Genomic DNA, 18,975 nt, shown 5'->3' on the forward strand with positions numbered 1-18,975 from the left:
TAACAGATTTCCAACAACATTCACCTGAGGAAGGAGGAAGCCTCCGAAAGCTTGTGAATTTAAAATAAAATTGCTGGACTATAACTTGGTGTTGTAAGATTGTTTACAATTGTCAACCCCAGTCCATCACCGGCATCTCCACGTCATCTTTATTAACAGAGACACAGGGCTCGATTTTCGCACCCGCGATCGGGTGCGTTCCTGGCGGGGGGCTACGAAAATCGGGGATTCCCGGGGCGGGTTGGGAGCCTGGCTCCAACCCGCCCCATTTCCGGGTTCCCCACTGGCTCGCTGACATGCGCCGCAGCCCCCGCATGTGGGACTCCCGCCGGCAATTAAAGCCGGCGGGGTGCCACTTAAGCTATTTCGGGTCATTTAGAGAACTGATTAACGTGATATTTTAGGAGGGTTGGGATTTTACAAACAACTGGGACTGTTTCCCGTACTGGGGGAAACACTCCCAGTTCAAATAGACGTGTTGCAGCCATCAGCCTGTGGCAGCTGCAAAGGTCCATTTGACAGGTGGTGGGGGTGGGGGGCGTTGGGGAGACCCTCATTCATTGCAGGACGCCACTCCTCCTAACAACAAAATTCACCAACTTGCACACTTACCCAGGGGTCCAGACACGTGTACCTACCTTGCGGACCCCCTCAAATGTACATCTTCCAGATGGGGGCCGCCATAGCTGCAGTCAGGACCTCCTCGGGGGGCGAACAGCATCACCAGCCTCGCCATCCACCTCTGACACGTGGAGCTCCACAACATAGTGCTGTGACACATCCACCTGCACAGCAGGAGGGAGGGCTACCGCAGAGAGAGATGCGTCGCAGAGGGCACTACCCTTGCTACGAGGTCCACAGACTGAGGCTCAGCATCCTGGACCTCTCTGAGCAGCAGTGCACACGGAGGCTCAGAGTCACTCGACATGTAGTCACGGACATCTGCAGCCTCCTTCATGCCGAGCTGCTCCCGGCTGGCCCGAGCACCATCTGTCGCTGTCAAAGTCACCACTGCCCTCAACAACTTCTCCTCCGCATCCTTCCAGGGTGCCACCGGGGACATTGCTGACGTCTCTCAGTCGTCTGCACAAAAGAGCCCTGCAAATACGCCTACACCCACTCTGCAGTGACACAATAGGTGGCAGCAGTTGTGGGACTTAGGAAAGGGCATTATTGCACAAACCAGACAAGATTCGCAAAGACATGACAGTAGTGGTGCTAATATAATATGTGATGTGAGTTGCTCAGAAATTAAATACAAGTAAAAACCATGACAAACCCTCAAACACCCTTGTGCATCCCCTTCATTCTCACGACACGTTTGCCTTACGCTGCCTACTGCACATATGTGATGCATGCCCTGTGGCTGCAGCACAGGTAGTGGCAGGTTGGGTGTGGCTGACTGTGAAAGTGATGCATGAGAGGGTGAGTATGAGATAGAGCCATGAGATTGTATGAGGATTGGGTTGAGTGGTAGTGGCGGGATGAGTACTGGCGAGGTGAGTAAGTGCAGGTAAGATGAGGATGAGGTTTGAGTGGGTGTGAGGGGTGATGTGACAGAGTAGTGTTGGCAGTGCAGAAGGAGATGTGGGGTGGCAGACGGAGTGTAGGGGAATGAGTAAGTGTACTCACTTTGGCTGACCTACTTAGGTCATTGCAGCGCCTCCTGCACTGTATGCAGGTGCACGATATGTTGGTGGTGCAGGCGGCCTCCTCTGCCACCTCGAGCCAGGCCTTCTTGGTGGCAGAGGCAGGCCGCTTCCTCCTGCCCGCATGGGGGAAGATCTCTGTCCTCCCCCCTCCTCCTCACCCCATCCAGTAAGAGCTGGAGTGAGGCATCATTAAGCCTGGGAGCAGCCTTCCCCCTGGGCTGCTCCATGCTGTAATTTTTCCTATTTCTTGCAGCGTCAGTGGAGGACTGCCCCTTTAAATAGAGCTCCTCCAGCTGACAGACCTTACTGCGCATGCGCAGTCCGCCCGCCGCGCAGCTCAGCAGCGGGGAACCCGGAACAACAGGTAAGTGGATCCAATCAGCCTGCGATTGCGTTCGGAGCAGACTGATTTCACTGGGCGTGTAATCGACCTCCCGCCGCGAACCCGCCGCCATGGTAATATCGGGCCCATAGAGTTCAAATATAAGGAAGTTTCGCTGAACCTTTATAAATCACTGGTTAGGCCTCAGCTGGAGTATTGTGTTCAATTCTGGGCACCACACTTTAGGAAGGATGTCAAGGCCTTAGAGAGGTTGGAGAAGAGATTTACTGGGATGGTACCAAGGATGAGGGACTTCAGTTATGTAGATAGACCGGAGTTGTTCTCCTTAGGTCAGAGAAGGCTAAGGGGAGATTTGATAGAGGTGTTCAAAATCATGAAGGGTTTTGATAGAATAAATAAGGAGAACCTGTTTCCAGTGGCAGACGGGTCGGTAACCAGAGGACACAGATTGAAGGTGATCGGCAAAAGAGCCAGAAGGCGACATGAGGAAACATTTTTTGACGCAGCAAGCTGTAATGATCTGGAATGCCCTGCCTGAAACGGTGATGGAAGCAGATTCAATACTAACTTTCAAAAGGGAATTGGATAAATACTTGAAGGGAAAAAATTTACAGGGTTGTGTGGAAAGACCAGTGATGGACTGGGGTTGACAATTGTAAACAATTTTACAACACCAAGTTATAGTCCAACGATTTTATTTGAAATTTACAAGCTTTCGGAGGCTTCCTCCTTCCTCATGTAAATGTCAGGAACTCCTCGAAGCCTACGCATTTATAAATCACAGAACAATACATGGTGATTACAGTCTTTGCAACTGCCCGTTGCCAAGGCAATCACCGTGTTCAGACAGAGAGGTGTTACCTACAGAACCCCCGAATATACATTCAACAAAAAAAAACAAACAGGAAAAAAAAGAGGCAGAAACATCCGGAAGGCAGAGAAAGCCAGCAAATGACCCGTTATATTAAAAACAGATAGCTTTTGTTCGCTGGTGGGCTTACGTGTAGCGTGACATGAACCCAAGATCCCGGTTGAGGCCGTCTTCATGGGTGCGGAACTTGGCTATCAATTTCTGCTCGATGATTTTGCGATGTCGTGTGTCTCGAAGGCCGCCTTGGAGTACGCTTACCCGAAGGTCAGTGGCTGTATGTCCCTGACTGCTGAAGTGTTCCCCGACTGGGAGGGAACCCTCCTGTCTGGCGATTGTTGCGCAATTTGGAAAGAGCAGGGCAATGGATAGCCCTTTCAAAGACCCGGCACAGGCACAATGGGCCAAATGGCCTCCTCCTGTACCTTATTATGGTACTATGTATTCAAAGGGGATGGTGAAGACAGGGTAATATCATGAATCATATGTATGTACATATACGTGCATGCATGCAAATGTTCAGATCTATGTATGCACAATCTGTATGTATATTTGCATATATAGTATATTTATGAATGCACTTATGAATACATATTTATATATGTATGCACACATCTGTATGCACGTTTCGGTGTGTGCACACATGTACGTAAGCACACATGCATGCACTCACGTACGTATGCACATATGTGTGTATGTACATATGCATATAGAAAGAGAATGCAGAAAGTAAGCTCAGCTGCATTACAGACTTGTAAAAACTCCACTGGCCACTAACCTCTCAGGCCTTCAGCCAAGAAGATTTTGTATCTCAGAGAGTTGCAGAGTACCACACCCACAAACTTGCGGTACCAGGTGCGCTTCACATACTGCCTTCCTGTGCATTCGCTGGAAGAAGGTTCATACTTGAACGTATAAGGAATCCAAATTGGCTCACCCCCTGCAGGGAACAAACACACAGTACAATATTCCTCGTGTTACTACAATCAAGCTCTTCAGTCACTGCAACATATATTTCAGCAATCAGTAAGGGGCATAGCTCTTAATCTATCCTTTCATTTGAGATTTGTAGAACTGCATTATACATCAAGTTACATCGAAAATACAGCACAGAAACAGGATATTTGGCCCAACTGGTCTATGTCAGTGTTTATGCTCCACATGAGCCTCCTCCCTCCCTACTTCATCTAACCCTATCAGGATACCCTTCTATGCCTTTCTCCCTCATGTGCTTACCTAGCTTCCCCTTAAATGCATCTATGCTATTTGCCTCAACTACTCCTTGTGGTAGCATGTTCCACATTCTTATCACTCTTTGGATAAGGATGTTTCTCCTAAATTCCCTATTGGATTTATGAGCGACTATTTTATATTTATAACTTCTAGTTTTGGGCTCCCCCACAAGTTTTCTCCACGTCAAACGCTGTCATTACCTTAAAGACCGCCATCAAATCCCCTAGAGAAAAGCGCCCCAGCCTTTTCTGATAAGGATATCCTCTCAGTTCTGGTATCATCCTCGTGAATCTATTTTGCACCCTCTCCAACGCCTTTATATCCTTTCTATAATATGGAGACCGGAACTGTGGTTTAACCAAGGTTCTATACAAGTTTAACATAACTTCTTTGCTTTTCAATTCTATCCCTTTAGAAATGAATCCTAGTGCTTGATTTGCCTTTTTTTTTAAATGGCCTTATTAATCTGATTTCATTTCCTAATATGAACCCGACTGCACATTCTGAAGAAATTTCATAAATAGCTGTGATATTATGTAAATTAGATACAAAATTTATTCTGTGTCTGTGAAGTGACAACTTGACCAAAATACTTTCGAGGACATAGCCAACACATAATAATAAAACAATCTGAACATCTGCAAACCTGTTACCATAACCGTTATAGCAGGGGTGTCAAACTCAATTTAAATGGTGAGCCTGATCTAACATCCTGGCAGTTAGCATGGGCCACAGTGAGTAAAAGTTATTTGGACACACTAGGGTATGGTTTGCGCATCGACTTTTTTGGGCATAAAACAGGCGCAATGTATGCCAATTTCTGGACGCGAGGTCCTGCACCTAATCTGTGCTGTTTTTTGCTGGACCTGGCGTTTGTCTGAAATCAGCATTGGATTAATTTAAATATGCAAAGATGGGTCCTGCATCTGTTTCAGAAACCTTCTGGAAATTGCGTGAAAAACTAGTTGGAGCACGTGCCATGCAAGCTCTGACTAGTTTTTCCAGTTCCATAATGGCCTAAACAGCTGTTCTTAAAGGAATCACTGGAGGCCGCTGAAGAAATAGCAGGGAAAATTTATTTTACTTCCCCTTCTGTGGAGCGTGGAGGTGCAGGAATGCTTCTCCCAGCTTCTCAGCACTACTGTGGACCATTGCCAGTCCATACTCACTCCTCCGTGTATTGGAGCTTGTGATGCTTCCAGAGTGAATCCTAGATCTCCATCCCCCTGTTCTCCATTTATCCACCAGTGGCAACAATCTTTCACAATTTACCTACAGTTAGGTCCCCAGGTTTCACTCACCCCTTTACTAGCGACTCCTTTCTTGGTACCTCTCCCACTCACCACGTTGCTGCTGCTGCTGCTCCCGGCTCCGCAGAAGATGATGGGCCCTATGCTCACCCCACCCCATTCCCTTCTCCACCACCACCACCACCCAAGTCCCAGTCCCATTTCCCCCTCTCTCTGTCCCTGTCTCTGTCTCCCCCCTGCCCTGAGCCCCAATCTCCCAATCCCACCGGTTTGGGGGGGGGGGGAATGCTGCCACGCAAAATTTTAAAGCTGCAGTTCTCTCGGGCTGTAAGAAGCAGCACCCAGGAGATTGGTGTCCCATTCCCTAACCCTAATGCAACACTAATCATTGCTAACTGTAACTAATACTAAAAGAACACCGTGGAGCGGATTAAACTGTATCACAGGCCATATGATTGATATCCCTGCACTACAGCATCACCTCCTGCTAGACAATGGCTCGATCAAAAGTAAAGTTGTTTTAAATTAATAAAACAACATAAAACTGGAATATATATATATGTATATAGTAAAATATGCATCAATACACATTACGTTATTACACTAATGAAGGAAACACTACTCATGAATAAACACCCCATTTGATAACTTCCCATTCAGTACCCCCATTTGTTATTTAGTTTGATTCTGTAGGAATGATAGTTTCATAATTTCTGATGTGATGTTTTACAAGCCAGTAGCAAACAGACATCAGCTTCGAATTCCATATTGATAAAAGGAGCAAATCTCATAGAATAAATACATCTCACTGTTAAATTGCTGCTATCAATCTCTCATTTGTGAGGAAGACTTTGTAAGTTATTCAACGCCACACCACAGGGGGGCTCTCCATGCACAGGAAACAGAAATGTTGGTGCACAATGCCTTATTGTGTTATTATTGAGACGTTGAGGGAGAAATTGGTTTTGTGCTGTTTGGAACGCGCATGCAAAGCTCGCTCCAAATTGGGTCCCTGGCCTCATTTCCGTAAGACCAGTGAACTGGAGGCACCTTCACAAAATCGGTTAGGAACAGTCCACAGTATTATGTGAAGCCAGGAGGTTCACACCTGTTCCTCCTGGCACCACATTAAGGCAAGTGAAAAACAAAAACTTACCTGTTCTTCCAAATTTTTCCCCTCCCAAGCTGTCCCAAAGCATTGCTCCAAAGCCCGTTACCTCCTGTTGCTGCTGCTGGATGCGACTCATGCAATGATACAATATGGGCAGGAGTTTCTGATACTATGAGAACTCCTGACCATGGTGCCCAGCTGCAGGAATCACAGCAGCAACGACAACAAGAACTTGTTCCAAAGTAATTCAGAACCAAGAAATGTGTGAGAAGGATTAGCTGTAGTGACAGAAAACAGGACTGAAGAGGTAGATTTTGAAGAAGTTTTTGAGGGAGGAATAACAAAGAAGATTGGCTACAAAGAGAATCCAAAAGTTTTCTATAGGCATAAAATCAGTAAATAGGTAGTGAGAGAAGGGGTGGGACCGATTAGGAATCAAAAAAGAGATCTACGCATGGAGGCAGAGGGCATGGCTGAGGTACTAATTGAGTACTTTGCATCTGTCTTTAACAAGGAAGAAGATGCTGCCAAAGTCATAGTAAAAGAAGAGGCAGTTGAGATACTGGATGGGCTAAAATTTGATAAAGAGGTACTAAAAAGGTTGGCTGTACTTAAAGTAGATAAGTCACCTGGTCTGGATGGGATGCATCCTAGGTTGCTGAGGGAAGTAAGGGTGGAAATTGCAGAGGTACTGGCCATAATCTTCCAATCATCCTTAGATACGGGGGTGGTGCCAGAGGACTGGAGAATTGCAAATGTTACACACTTGTTCAAAAAAGGGTATAAAGATAAACCCAGCAACTACAGGCCAGTCAGTTTAACCTGGGGGGGGGGGGGGGGGAACTTTTAGGAACGATAATCCGGAACAAAATTGTCACTTGGTCAAGTGTGGATTAATTAAAGAAAGCCAGCACAGATTTGTGAAAGGCAAATCGTGTTTAATTAAGTTGATTGAGTTTTTTGATGAGGTAACAGAGAGGGCCGATGAGGGCAATGTGGTTGGGCTGATGTAGTGTATATGGACTTCCAAAAGGCGTTTGACAAAATGCCGCAAAATAGGCTTGTCATCAAAGTTGGAATAAAAGGAGCAGTGGCAGCATGGATAAGTGACTTGGCTAAGTGACAGGAAAGAGAGTAGTGGTGAACGGTTGTTTTTTGGACGGGAGGGAGGTATACAGTGGTGTTCCCCAGGGGTCTGTACTATGACCACCATGATATATATTAATGACTTGGACTTGAGTGTACAGGGCAAAATTTCAAAATCTGCAGATAACGCAAAACTTGGAAGTGTAGTGAACAGTGAGGAGGATAGTGATGGACGGCAAGAGGATATAGACAGGCTGGTGGAATGGGCGGACACGTGGCAGATGAAATTTAATGCAGAGAAGTGATATATTTTAGTAGGAAGAGGAGAGGCAATATAAACTACAGGGTACAATTCTAAAGGGCATGCAGGAATAGAGAGACAGATCTGGGGGTATATGTGCACAAATTGTTGAAGGTGGTAGGGCAGGTTGAGAAAGCGGTTAAAAAAGCATACGGGATTCTGGACTTTTTAAATAAATAGAGGCAGAGAGTACAAAAGCAAGGAAGTTATGTTGAACCTTTATAAAACACTGGTTCGGCCACAACTGGAGTATTGTGTCCAATTCTGGGCACTGCACTTTAGGAAGGATGTGAAGGTCTTAGAGAGGAAGAGATTTACTAGAATGATTCCAGGGATGAGGGACTTCAGTTACATGGATAGACTGGAGAAGCTGGGGTTGTTCTCCTTAGAGCAGAGAAGGTTGAGAGGAGATTTGATAGAGGTATTCAAAATCATGAAGGGTCTAGACAGAGTAGATAGAGAGAAACTGTTCCCATTGGCGGAAGAACAGGTGATAAGCAAAAGAACCAAAGGCGACATGAGGAAAAACATTTTTACACAGCAAGTGGTTATGATCTGGAAGCACTGCCTGATGGGGTGGTGGAGGCAGATTCAATCGTGGCTTTCAAAAGGGAATTGGATAAGTACTTGAAGGGAAAAATTTGCAGGGTTATGGGGAAAGGGTGCGCCAGTGGGCCTCGTTGGATTGCTCTCGCAGAGAGCCGGCATGGACGCGATGGGCCAAATGGCCTCCTTCCATGCTATAACCATTCCATGATTCTAAACCAGAAAGGCTTTGCTAGAGTGTTCCAGAGTACAAAGCGGAAAACATTATAGCTGAAAATGGGGTGGTGGGAAGAGGGGGTGGAATAATACAAAGGAGGCCAGAATTGGAAGTGCAGAACGTGTGAACAGAAACATACGGCTAAATGAGGCTGCAGTTGAAGGGAGGGGTAAGGTAATGGACGGAGTTGCAGATGAAGGCTGTCAGCCATGGCTGAGTGCAGCACTCACCTCTGAGTCAGAAGGTCATGGGTCTAAAGTCCAGATGCTTGAGTACATAATCTAGGCTGACACTTTAATGTAGTACTGAAGGAGTGCTGCACTGTCAGAGGTGCCATCTTTCAGATGAGACGTTAAACTGAGGCTCCTTCTGCCCTCTCAGATGGATGTAAAAGATCCCATGGCGCTATTTGAAGAAGAGCAGGGTGTCCTGGCCAAAATTAATCCCTTAACCAACACCATTAAAACAGATCATCTGGTCATTTATCTCATTGTTGCTTGTGGCGCTTTGCTCTGTGAAAATTGGTGCCGTATTTCCTACATTACAGCAGTGCACACTTCAAAAGTATCTCATTGGCGGTGAAGGGCTTTGGGACTTCCCAAGGTCGTGAAGGGCGCTAAAAAATGCAAGTTCTTCCTTCTTTCTTTATGTGTCGGTGAATAGATTGGTGAGCGCAGGGGTAATAGGACATAAGAGGAGGAATATCTGTTCCAACCGCTTTCCCCTATGGCCGTCAACTCTGTCCCTTCCAATCGGTGCCGCTATATCCCACCACCCCCCTCAGGCTACCGGTACCTCTCGCACCTTTCCCCGATCCCCTTTAATGATTTACCCGAGGGCCCCCCTACTAGCGTCGCATCGGCCTGATGGTAATGAGGCCCGAGGCCCAATATCGGATGTGCCTCAGGCCCACCATTCAGACACAGGGATTGCTCCCTGTGCCCAAATTTCTAGGCCACAGTCTTTCCCTATTCATTCTATCAAAATCCTTCATAATTTTAAAAACCTCTGTTAAATGTTCTTTTAGCCTTCTTTGCTCCTGTAGAAATAGCTCCAGTATCTCACATATCGCCTCATAACTATAGTTTCCCATTCCTGGCATCATCCTGATGAATTCATGTTGTGCAGGCACTAGGCCTTTAATATCCTTTCCATAATGAGGTGGCCAAAACTGCTCATAGCACTCCAACTGTGGCCTAACTATTGCCTTGTAGAATTTTATCATTACTTCTTTACTCTTGACTGTATTCTCCCAATTTATAAACTCAAAAATAATAGTGGCCATTTTTTAGACTGTATTTGAACCCCTCTTCTCATTCACCCCTTCAGCATCTCTTCATTCAGTGCATCCTTGCTTTTCCTCACACTTTTCCAAATAAATTTATATCTACCACCTATCTGCTCATTCAGCTAACCAGTCTATGTCTTCCTAAAGTTTTTTTTTTTACAGTCTTGCTCACTGCCAAATCTTCAATTTTTGTGTTGCCAGTAAATTTTGATATTATGCCCCTGATGTCTAAGTCTATACTGAGAATGAAACAGGACTCAGCACTGACTCCTGGGATTCACCACTTTGAACCCTTCTCTAATCTGAGCAACATCCATGAGCCCTAACCTTAAGTTTAATGTAAGAACATAAGAAATTGGAGCGGGAGTAGGCCATACGGCCCCTCGAGCCTGCTCTGCCATTCAATGAGATCATGGCTGACCTCAACTTCACTTTCTCACCCGATACCCGTATCCCCGATTCCCTTAGAGTCCAAAAATCTATCGGTCTTGAATATACTCAACGACGCAGCAGCCACAGCCATCTGGAGTAGAGAATTCAAATATTCACAATCCACTGAGTGAAGAAATACCTCATCTCAGTCCTAAATGTCCGACCCCTTATCCTGAGACTATTTTCCCCCCATTCTAGACTCTCCAGCCAGGGGAAACAGCCTCTCAGCATCTCCCCTGTCAAGCCCTCTTAGAACCTGGTAAGCTCCAGGTAACTCCTGCAGGGACAGTAATTGAAGCCAGCAGATAGGGATGAGAAGAAGCCCTGTCTGCCTATGGGCCTGGATTTTCCTCTTTGGGGCAGTACTTCCATCTATCCCTCAGTGTCTGCTCAAGCCCTGAAACATTTTCCTGGGATGGGGCTTATTAGAGATGCAACCAGGGGTTCCAGCAGGATTCCCACCATCAGGAGGGAGCTTATCAGTGCTGGCAAGGAAACTACAGCAGTGCTTCAGTGAGCACGTTACTGCACCACTGAAAGATTCGATGTGGGACTTAAAGGACCAGAAGCACGTGAAAGATTGGAATGAGGCCCCTCACTGAGGGCCTTAGCAGAGACATAGATCTTCAGCAGATAAATCTTTGGGGCTATCTGTGGGAAGAGAAGACTACCAAAAGGCCCTCTCACTCCATTTGGGTATTCACTGCCAGTTCCCAGAGCCTGTTGCCATCTTTTAACATTGCAGCCCCAGGAAGCGGCAGTAAGTGTGTCAGTATAAACGGGCACCCAGGATTTCTAGCTACTACCTGGGAGGGGCCAGCTTATACATTTACAAGTGCTTTAAAAACCTTGTTACTGTGCCATTTCTGCTGATTTTTTTTTTGCTGCTGTCGCTTGCCATTTGCCGAGTGCTCCCAATTACCCACCCCACCCCACACCTTCCGCCTTTCTGACCAGGTAAAACAGTGATCTCAATAAGGATTCTGGCAGATGACACAATGCCTTTATTTTAAGTAACTTGCCATGCCACCACTCTTTACCACAGAAAGGCAAGTGTCTGGGTGAATCCTTGAAGATCAAGGGTATGGCTGATGACATCTCTGTGCGCTTTCTCCAGACCTCAGTTGAGCACTGTAACAATGAGGTTCATTCAACCAGAGGACACAGAGCAGGCATGTCAAAGGTGCCAGAATGGCATTTTGCAGTCCAGTCCAGGGAGGGTCTCAAGAACTGTAGAGGTGCACTGTATGCTGCACAGTGTTTTACAGATAGGCTTCACCACAGAAGCCCCAGAGGATGAAGGACCCCATGGGGAGTAAACACTTCAGCAAGAGGTGCAGCTGCCTGAAAGATGATGCAAAGGACAAACTATTTCCAAATGCAAAAAACATTCTGGGCACTTTGGATCTAATACTATCCCTAATTTCTTTTGTAAGCCACGGTTGAGCCATCTTTCCTGTTTTATTTTTGCGCCAGACAGGAATGAATAATTGTTGTAATTCCTGCACATGTTCTTTGAATGTTAGCCATTGCCTATCCACCATCATTCCTTTTAGTAAAGTTCCCCAATCTATCCTAGCCACCTCATACTTTCGTAATTTCCTTCATTTAGATTCAGGACCTAGTTTCAGATTCAACTGCTTCACTCTCCATCTTAATGAGGAATTCTATCATGTTATGGTCGCTCTTCCCTAAGGGACCCCGCACAACAAGATTGTTAATTAATCCTTTCTCATTGCACAATACCCAGTCTAGGATCGCCTGTTCTCCAGTTGGTTCCTCAACGTATTGGTCTAGAAAACCATCACATACACACTCCAGGAATTCCTCCCCCACAGTATTATTGCTAATTTATCTATATGTAAATTATCTATATGTAAATTAAAGTCACTCATGATTATAGTTGTACCCTTCTTGCATGCATCTCTAATTTCCTGTTTAATGCCCTCCCCTACATCTCCACTACTGTTTGGGGGCCTATAGACAACCCCCACCAACGTTTTCTGCCTCTTGGTGTTTCTTAGCTCCACCCATACAGATTCCACATCGTGATTTTCCGAGCCAATATCCTTCCTCACTATTGCATTGATTTCCTCCTTTACTAAGAACGCTACCCCACCTCCTTTCCCTTTTTGCCTGTCCTTCCTAAATATTGAATACCCCTGGATGTTCAGTTCCCATCCTTGGTCACCCTGCAGCCATGTCTTCGTAATCGCAACTATATCATACCCGTTAATATCTATCTGCGTTGTTAATTCATCTACCTTATTGCGAATGCTCCGCGCATTAAGACACAATGCCTTTAGACTTGTCTTTTTAAGATTGCTAGTCATCTTAGTATTATTTAGCACTATGGCCCATATTTGTTTTTCACCCTTGTTTTCTCTGCCTTCCACTATTGCTTCTTCCATTTCTGTCTTTTGTTTCTATACTGGAAGTGTCTCCTCCTCTTAGGGGGCAAAGGGGCAAAGGTTTGGACTCCTCCACCTGTCTTGTGTTATGTTCTTGAAAAGAATGTAAAAGTGAGAGCTACCTTTGGTTTCCATGAGATGCCTGCAGCCCATAACTGAGGTGTTGATAAGTGCATGCACCAAGCAATTACATTTCCCGTTAAGCTTTTAGTGGGAGATTGCATGTAAGGCAATGAGGTCTTGACATCCTTCCTAAAGTGTGGTGCCCAGGATTGAACACAATATTCCAGCTGAGGCCTAACCAGTGTTTTATAAAGATTTAGCATAACTTCCTTGCTTTTATACTCTATGCCTCTATTAATAAAGCCCAGGGTCCCATATGCTTTTTTAACAGCCTTCTCAACTTGTCCTGCCATCTTCAAAGGTTTGTGCATGTACACACCCAGGTTTCTCTGTTCCTGCACCTCCTTTAAAATTGTACCATTTAGTTTATTGCCTCTCCTCATTCTTCCTACCAAAATGCATCACTTCACACTTCTCTGCATTAAATTTCATCTGCCATGTGTCTGCCCATTTCACTAGTCTGTCTATGCCCTCCTGAAGTCTGTTACTATTTGCCACATTGTTTACTACATTTCCAAGTTTCGTGTCATCTGCAAACTTTGAAATTATACCCTCTGTACCCAAGTCCAGGTCAGTAATATATATCAAAAAGCACAGTGGTTCTAATACTGACCCCTTGGGAACAACAGTGTATACTTTGCTCCAGTCTGAAAAACAACCGTTCACCACTAGTCTCTGCTTTCTGTCCCCTAAATTGCTAAATTTAAATCTGAGATAGATAGCTTTTTGGCAACCAAAGGTATTAAGGGATATGGGCCAAAGGCAGGTATATGGAGTTAGATCACAGATCAGCCATGATCTTATCAAATGGTGGAGCAGACACGAGGGGCTGAATGGCCTACTCCTGTTCCTATGTTCCTAGCCAATTTTGTATCTAAACTGCCACTGTCCCTTTAATCCCATGGGCTTTAATTTTGCTGACAAGTCTATTATGTGGTACTTTATCAAATGTTTTTTGAAAGTCCATATACACAACATTGACCACACTACCCTCATCAGCCCCCTCCGTTACTTCATCAAAGAACTCAATCAAGTTATCAAATACGATTTTCCTTTAACAAACCCATGCTGACTTTCATTTGTTAGCCCATACTTTTCCAAGTGGCAATTTATTTTGTCTGATTATTGTCTGAAAGTTTTCCCACCACCGACCTTAGGCTGACTGGCCTTTAATTGCCAGGTTTATCCCTCTCCCCTTTTTTGGACACTTGCAATCCTCCAGTCTTCTGGCACCATCTCCGTATCTAAGGAGGATTGGAAGATTGTGGCCAGAGCCTCTGCAATTGTAGCACTCTCATTTCTGAGTCAGATGATTGTGGATTAAAACCATAAATGAGTGGCCTTTATTATTAACATATCGATCACATAATAAAAATCTTCCGTCTGCACATACTTCCTGTCAACTTTTCCATCATCATTTCATTTGTCCACATTTATAAAAGTCAACCTGGCTCAGTGGTAGGGCTTTACTTCTGAGTCAGAAGGTCATGGGTTAAAGCCCCACTCCAAGATGTAAGCACATGATGTAGGCTGACATTTCAGTACCGTTCTGAGGGAGGGCTGCATTATTGGAGGAGATATATTCTCCCAAATTACTGACATACATTCATGGGTGAGGCTCTGTGCCAGATTTGTGCCCATACACTTGCAATTCTGTTTCACTGGGTTTTACTATTTTTGAATGATGTTAATTGTAGTGGCAACTCCTCCAATCTGGGTAGAAGAAAACATTTTAATGAAAAATATTAAACTTTGTGCTGTGTTGATCCACATCTGTTTGAACCATCTGTGTTAAATGATTCCATTCTAAATTTTGAATAAGACTTAGTCGGAATTTAAAAAGCTGGCACAGGCAATTATCTTAAGTGCTAAACTTGCGAGTTAGCGCTCCCAATGCAGAACTTTGCACAGTGGGAGCATCCACCAGGAACTTGTGATTCATCAGGATTTTTCTTCCATTAAAATTAATGAACAGAAAATTGCAGCGATCACAAATTGGTTACGCTGATTATGCATACGTAAACTCACAAAATGACCAATTAATGTTTCAGGTAAAAAAGTGTTTTGGGGTACTTACCAGGTGGTCTGATAATGATTTGTGGGTCATCTGTAAGAACAGAAGAACATTATTGTTCAAATACCAGTGACAATTTGGCCTCTTTAATGAAACACTTGTAAACCATTACATTAACAAGTAACAAGTTTTATTACATGAAAAATGTAAAAACATAACACAATCTTACCACAGTAGACTTCATAAGAACATAAGAAATAGAAGCAGGTCTAGGCCATATCGGCCCCTCAAGCCTGCTCCGCCATTCAATAAGATCATGGCTGATCTACCTCGACTCCACTTTCCTGCCCTATCCTCAAATCCCCTGATTCCCTTAGTGTCTAAAAATCTATCAATCTCAATCTTGAATATACTCAATGACTGAGCATCCACAGCCCTCTAGAATAGAGAATTCCAAAGACTCAACTCTCAGTGAATAAATTTTTCCTCATCTCGGTCCTAAATGGACAACCTCTTATCTTGAGAATAGTTCTAGTTCTAGACTTTCCAGCCAGGGGAAACAGCCACTCAGCATCTATCCTGTCAAGCCCTCTAAGAATTTTATACATTTCAATAAGATCACCTCTTATTCTTCTAAACTACAGAGAATATAGGCTCCATTTTACTCAATCTCTCCTCATTGGACAACCCTCTCATCCAAGAAATCAATCCAGTGAACCTTTGTTGCATCCCCTATAAGGCAGGTAAATGCCTTCCTTAGGTAAGACGACCAAAATAGTACACAGTACTCCAGGTGTGGTCTCACCAGAGCCCTATATAACTGCAGCAAGGCCTCCTTGCTCTTATAATCCAATCCCCTTGCAATAAAGGCCAACATGCCATTTGCCTTCCTAATTGCTTGCTGTACATCACTGGTTTAATTTTTTTTTAAAAACAAATATAAATGACAACTAAGGTTAAACATCTGGTCAGGACCATGGAGGAAATGAAATTCCTCCTCTTGGACATCCCCAAATTTTAGGTAAAATTATTGACGAGAGGAATTTCAACCCTTAAGTGGTCATGAAGGTTTTAAGAGAGTAAATAAGGAGAAACTGTTTCCACTGGCAGAAGGGTCGATAACCAGAGGACACAGATTTAAGATAATTGGCAAAAGAACCAGGGGGGAGATGAGGAGAAATCTTTTTACGCAACGAGTTGTTCTGATCTGGAATGCACTGCCTGAAAAGGGTGGTGGAAGCAGACTCAATAGTAACTTTCAAAGGGGAATTGGATAAACAATTGATAAGGAAAAATTTGCAGGACTACGGGGAAAAGCAGGGGAGTGAGATTAATTTGGATAGCTCTTGCAAAGAGCCGACACAGGCACGGTGGGCTTAATGGCCTCCTTCTGTGCTGTAAGATTCTGTGAAGTTACTACTGAAGTAAAGGAAGACATTAGGGCCGGAATTTTCCAACTTTCAACAGCGCATATTGGAAAACTATCGGCACGAACTCGGAGGTTTAGAGACCCAATTTTTCAAAAGCGTGCTTTCATTATGGACGGGAGATTGTGGGGATCTTGTCCAGGATTTTCTGATATGCACATACAGGGGGCAGGGCCTCACAACAGGAACGGGCATTTGGAAAATCAGCCAAATGCAAAACTTGTAGAATTTCAAGAACGTGACAGGGATAAATCAGCAATCCTGCACTCGCAATAGGAAGTGTGGTTAGGAGAATTAGCACCACAGCGATCATCTCTGACCAATGCCCCCACCAAGAGTGGCACTGTGCTAGGATCCAAGGATGTTGTTATTGTACCTAATATCACAATACTGTGGCTGCTAAAGAATATTCAGCATGATGAATTGTTCCCTATAAACACCAAAATTTATTATGTTTTTTTAGATTTTGTTCTTGAGGCGTCGGTAACACTGTCTTGGCCACTCTTACTGTCCATCCCTAAATGTCCTGAGAGATTAGAAGCCTCTTTCTTGATTGATTACTTATACAAGTGAGTGTACAAGTAATCAATGACTACAGTGCGGGACTGGAATCACTGTCGCTACTACAGCCGGATTTTGTTGCCCCTGTTGGAAGTGGGTCTTCTGCGCACCGCTGTGACCCCAATCCATTTACCTGGGTTGGGGTCAATTATATAAAGCATGGTGGGCCCTGCAGAGGAAGTCCGCCACTGCTGGGGTGATGTTGCTGCAGTGAGGCTCCCGCTACAGCACTGGAAATGGACGGTCCACGAAAGGTGCAGCAAAGTTCAGTGCTGGATGGCTCTGAATGAGCCCTTCCAATACTTAGCCAGTAATTGCAGGAGCTAGGAGGAGAGGTAGCCAAATTAAGGTCCTCTCTCTCCTCTCAGAGAGTCCTCTTGCCTAACATTGTAACAGTCTCTTTACTGCCTCTCAGGTACCGTTCTTGCTGTGGATCAGTGGTACTGAGGTGGGAAAGAAGGGAATTCCGCCAGAGTACCAAGCCCCACCCCCTCTTTTAAATGTGGGCAGGGAGGGCAGATGGTGGCCAGCTGACATCTTCAGTGTGATTAAAGTGGGGGGGAAGATAAAGTATGGAGTCCAGTCTTAGGGGCAGGGGTTCAGTGGTAGATCTTCCCAGCCCACCTTCCTTGGTGCACAGCTTCAGGAAGAAAATTCTGGCCCAAGAGTCAGCCACATAGTGCGGGACTGGAGTCACTGTAGGAAAGACTGGGTAGGGTGGCAGTGTCTCTTCCCTGAAGCACATTAGTGAACCATTTGGGTTTTTATGACAATCCAGCAACTTTCCTGGTGTCAGCCCATAAATTACTAGAGTTGAATCTCACAATTTGCCATGGTGAGATTTGAACACATGACCCAAGCTCTCAGTATCTGGGTTGTGAATCTGATACCATAACCACTACATATTCTAAATGCCATATATTACCTGATTCTGTAACAAAAGACACGGCTTCGCTGATGGGTCCATAACCATATGGATTCTTTGCTTGAATTTTAAAATAATATCTGAAAAGGAGCAAATATCAGCAATTAATTATTTAGTTCACAAGGATGGGTTACATAAGCTACCAATCCACTGTTCCAGTTAAAGCTGATAGCACATTGCATAACATCCCTCGCAATTGGCAGTGATTTTAATGAGTCAGAGTCGATGAAAGTTAAATCGGTATTCAACCAGGAGCACGCAGTGGCCTCCATTTTCCAATACGTGTTGGCAGCAGGCAAAGTTCCTCAACGCCAGCGAGTACTCAGAAATATAGGCCAGTGATTAATTAAAACACAAAAATCTCTCAGTACAAAATACAATGCATGTCTCCTAACCTCCCCAAACCCCTCCCCCAACTTAAAGCAGCTGTAAGCAATGCCTCCAACTTAAAACTCTTATCCTTGTGTTTAAATCCCTACATGGTCTCACTCCCTCCCTACCTCTGTAACCTCTTCCAGCCCCACAATCCTCTCCCCAAACACTCCATTCCTCTAACTCTGGTGTCTGGTGCATTTTCCCCTCCCTTCCCACCACCACTGGCTGCTGTGCCTTAAGCCACCTGGCCCTATACTCTGGAATTCCCTCCCTAAACCCTTTGCTGCTCTACCTCACTCTCCTATTTTAAGACATTCCTTAAAACCTGCCTCTTTGATCAAGCTTTTGGTCACTACCCCCAAACTCTCATTTCCTTACACCTCTGTGAAGCATTTTGAGACCGTTTCCCATGTTAAAGGTGCTACATAAATACACGTAAATTATTACAACAGCAATAACATCACTAAAACACCCAATATTTTACTCTCTCCTGTTCCCTCCTGATGACATCGACACCGGCTGGGGTACAGTTCCACAGGTGCAGGCAGGCAGTCCCTCATCTAAGTGGCCATTTTTCACTAGCTTTAGGCATTCAATGCTGGAGAGCTATGCAAATGGGGAGGGCATCACAACTGAACGCAATCCTGTTTTTACCAATCCTGTTCTTGCAGGGCAGCAATCAGAAATATGAACCTTGGCTAGCACTATACTCCCCTTAGCCAAGCGGCAAAGGAGGCCTCAGCCTTTAGCCCTGGCTGAGCGCAACTAACTTGGCACAGGCTGGGAACTGAACTGGGGGCTTGCAGTCTGCA

General features: G+C 44.8%; 1 protein-coding gene across 1 annotated transcript in view; it reads right to left on the bottom strand.

Moving 5' to 3' along the window:
* The window catches only part of fndc1 (fibronectin type III domain containing 1), a 331,091-nt gene that overhangs the window by 20,052 nt on the left and 292,064 nt on the right, over nucleotides 1-18,975 (bottom strand). Inside the window, exons 20-22 of the mRNA XM_067989150.1 lie at nucleotides 17,789-17,868; nucleotides 14,939-14,968; nucleotides 3,642-3,803 (exon numbers count right to left, since the gene is read on the bottom strand). Coding sequence (XP_067845251.1) covers nucleotides 3,642-3,803; nucleotides 14,939-14,968; nucleotides 17,789-17,868 — 272 coding nt within the window. The remainder of the gene's footprint in view (nucleotides 1-3,641; nucleotides 3,804-14,938; nucleotides 14,969-17,788; nucleotides 17,869-18,975) is intronic.

The sequence above is a fragment of the Heptranchias perlo genome, chromosome 8, assembly GCF_035084215.1.
Source record: "Heptranchias perlo isolate sHepPer1 chromosome 8, sHepPer1.hap1, whole genome shotgun sequence".
Taxonomy (NCBI): Eukaryota; Metazoa; Chordata; class Chondrichthyes; order Hexanchiformes; family Hexanchidae; genus Heptranchias; species Heptranchias perlo.